The 2,459-nt window shown below is 36.2% G+C and overlaps 1 protein-coding gene across 1 annotated transcript in view; it reads right to left on the bottom strand.

Moving 5' to 3' along the window:
• The window catches only part of LOC117170041, an 8,603-nt gene extending 6,471 nt beyond the window's left edge, over positions 1-2,132 (bottom strand). The window contains exon 1 of the mRNA XM_033356560.1: positions 2,046-2,132. Coding sequence (XP_033212451.1) covers positions 2,046-2,132 — 87 coding nt within the window. The remainder of the gene's footprint in view (positions 1-2,045) is intronic.
• Positions 2,133-2,459: the final 327 nt, after the last annotated feature.

Consider the following 2,459-nt stretch of genomic DNA (forward strand, 5'->3'; position numbering starts at 1 on the left):
ATCGGCGCAAAAACTCGGTCGGCTTACGCGAAAATAATGCCAGATTCTGCTGGGAAGTTGTCACACGAATTCGTTTTTGGTCCACTGTGAGCAAACGCGGCATCTATCGCGCGCAGAGCTTCTTCATGCCCAAAACTCAATGCACGATATTGCCCACACGTTCCAGTGATATGCCTACAGCATTAGCTACCTCTCTCAATTTCACTTTGGGATCATTCAACATCATATCATGGATTTTTTCGACATTTTCTGGTGTAGTGACCTCTTTTGGGCGCCCAGATCGTTCAGCATCAACTGTACTCGTACGTCCACAACGAAACTCGGTAAACCACTTATGAATCGTTCCAATCGATCGCTTCTCAGTGCTGTAACTTGTAAATGCGTAAACATAAATGGCTGAAGTTTTGACAGGCGTCATTTAAAGGATCAAGCTCGACGAAAATGGTTCACATTAGTGAATACTAATGCCATCTCTTAGAATTTTCAGGTACTTATCATACTGCCTAGTATTTTCAATAGTAACCCCCAGAGAGAAATTCTGGATCAGCTCTGAATAAAATGTACAAAGAAATTCTACTATCATAGAAATAAGTAGTCACGTAAGGTAACGTGACATTTGGACATCGGCTGTGGGAGTTATGTTTAATGGGGTTCCTAATAATAGCAGTTTAATCGAGGCAGCCTTTATATTCTTTCTTATTGTCTAATTTTTGGTTGAACCTGTCACTAATGGAGAGAGGGAGAAATTTGTACACTGTTTCTGATGTCACAGCACTTTTACTTAGAATGAAAATGTAACCCAGATTATATAGGTGAACCGCATGTCAATCGTTTATAACCAAAACGTCACCTGAGGCTGAGCCTCTCCATAGCCCCTGCTCGGCTGGTTCATTTCCTCCATAAAAACCCTTTCGCACCTTCAGGATCCAGTAGGCAACATGTGGGTCTTTGACGAACCGTGATATATCAGCAAACCTAAAGGTACCCTTGGAAGAAATATGTATCTCCCCGACAAAGCCTGGCGGTTTCTTTCATCGACACCCTAAGATCCCTTTGGAGAAAACATTTAGGTACTCCATAAAATGTGGATTATGTATACCCCTGGAAGCCCTCAAGTCACCTTAAAGACAACCTGAAGGTCCTCCACAAAGCGTAGTTAATGGAATAAATTTTTTAATTATTTCTGCATGGAACATTTTTGATAACTTTATGCCATGGGCAAGCTGTTCAAAATTGATAATGATGCAGATGCATCAAATTTAGTGGCGATTTCTTTGTTATACTCTGAAATGTAAGGTAATGGAAATTCTCCGTAAAGGACAGCGTTCTTGGTATATTTAGTGGATTAGTGGATCTTGTGATACGCCTGAGAAATTTATTTTGTATGATCTGGAGGTGATTGATGTTGATTTTTTTTTGAAATTCCTAAATTGTACAGGTATAAGTTATGATTGGTCGAATAATGATTTTTTAGATTAGGATACCGTATTCCGATTTTATACTCGAGTGTCCATTAATAATGGAGTTGAGGAGCGACATGACTACGAATTTTTGCCTAAGTTTCCTGGATATGATCCTTCCAATTAAGACATTTATGAAGTTTACCTCCTAGGTATTTTTTGGAGTTATTCCAGTCTAAAGTTGATTGTAAATTTTAGGTATATCTATTTGAGCTGACCTTCTGACAACGAAAAGAATTGACTAAGATTTTGCTGAGTTCATTTTAATTCTCTATAATTTAGTCCATGTCTAAATGGCATCAAGAGCTTTATTTTTGCTTACTGACTTTTGTCGCCTTTCGAGGTGGCGTTTTAAAAAAGGATTCTATCCTATTTTAACCTTACGTTGATATCTAGTCGTTGAAAAAAAATCGAGTTAATTAACCAGTATATAGCCTACGCAAAGTATACCGTGAAGCTAAGGGTATCAAAAAATAAATCTTTTGCTGAAATTAAATTCAAAGGTGCATAAATAATGAAAAAAATTTTTTACACCGGAAGAGATTTGATTTAGTGTTCAAATAATCAAACAAATTAATAACTAACTTTCAAAATTGTATATCCCGCCAAACAAATTTCTATCGTAGAATACAAAAACAAACAAAATAATCCATCAGAATAAACTTGGTCCATCTTTCTTGCAAAGTTTAACATGTTGAGGTGTTTGACAATTATTAATTGTACTGCATTTTTAGAATTTAGTGATAATAATTTATCCTGCATTTTCAATTTTGCTTCCAGTATCCTTTTCAGGTCAAGTCGTATTATATCAATCTTAGTACTAGTATGTAGAACCTGAAAATAATTAATTAACCGGTTTTGAAAACTGTTAAAGAAAATGTGACTTAATTTCATAAGAAATGAGACATGCTAAAGTATTAATACTAGTAGTTTTTCCTGCCGAATTCAAATTCAAGCTCCTTATTCTGCCTACGCATAAGGATTTCGAGTGTGGTTAAA

The sequence above is a fragment of the Belonocnema kinseyi genome, chromosome 3, assembly GCF_010883055.1.
Source record: "Belonocnema kinseyi isolate 2016_QV_RU_SX_M_011 chromosome 3, B_treatae_v1, whole genome shotgun sequence".
NCBI lineage: Eukaryota > Metazoa > Arthropoda > Insecta > Hymenoptera > Cynipidae > Belonocnema > Belonocnema kinseyi.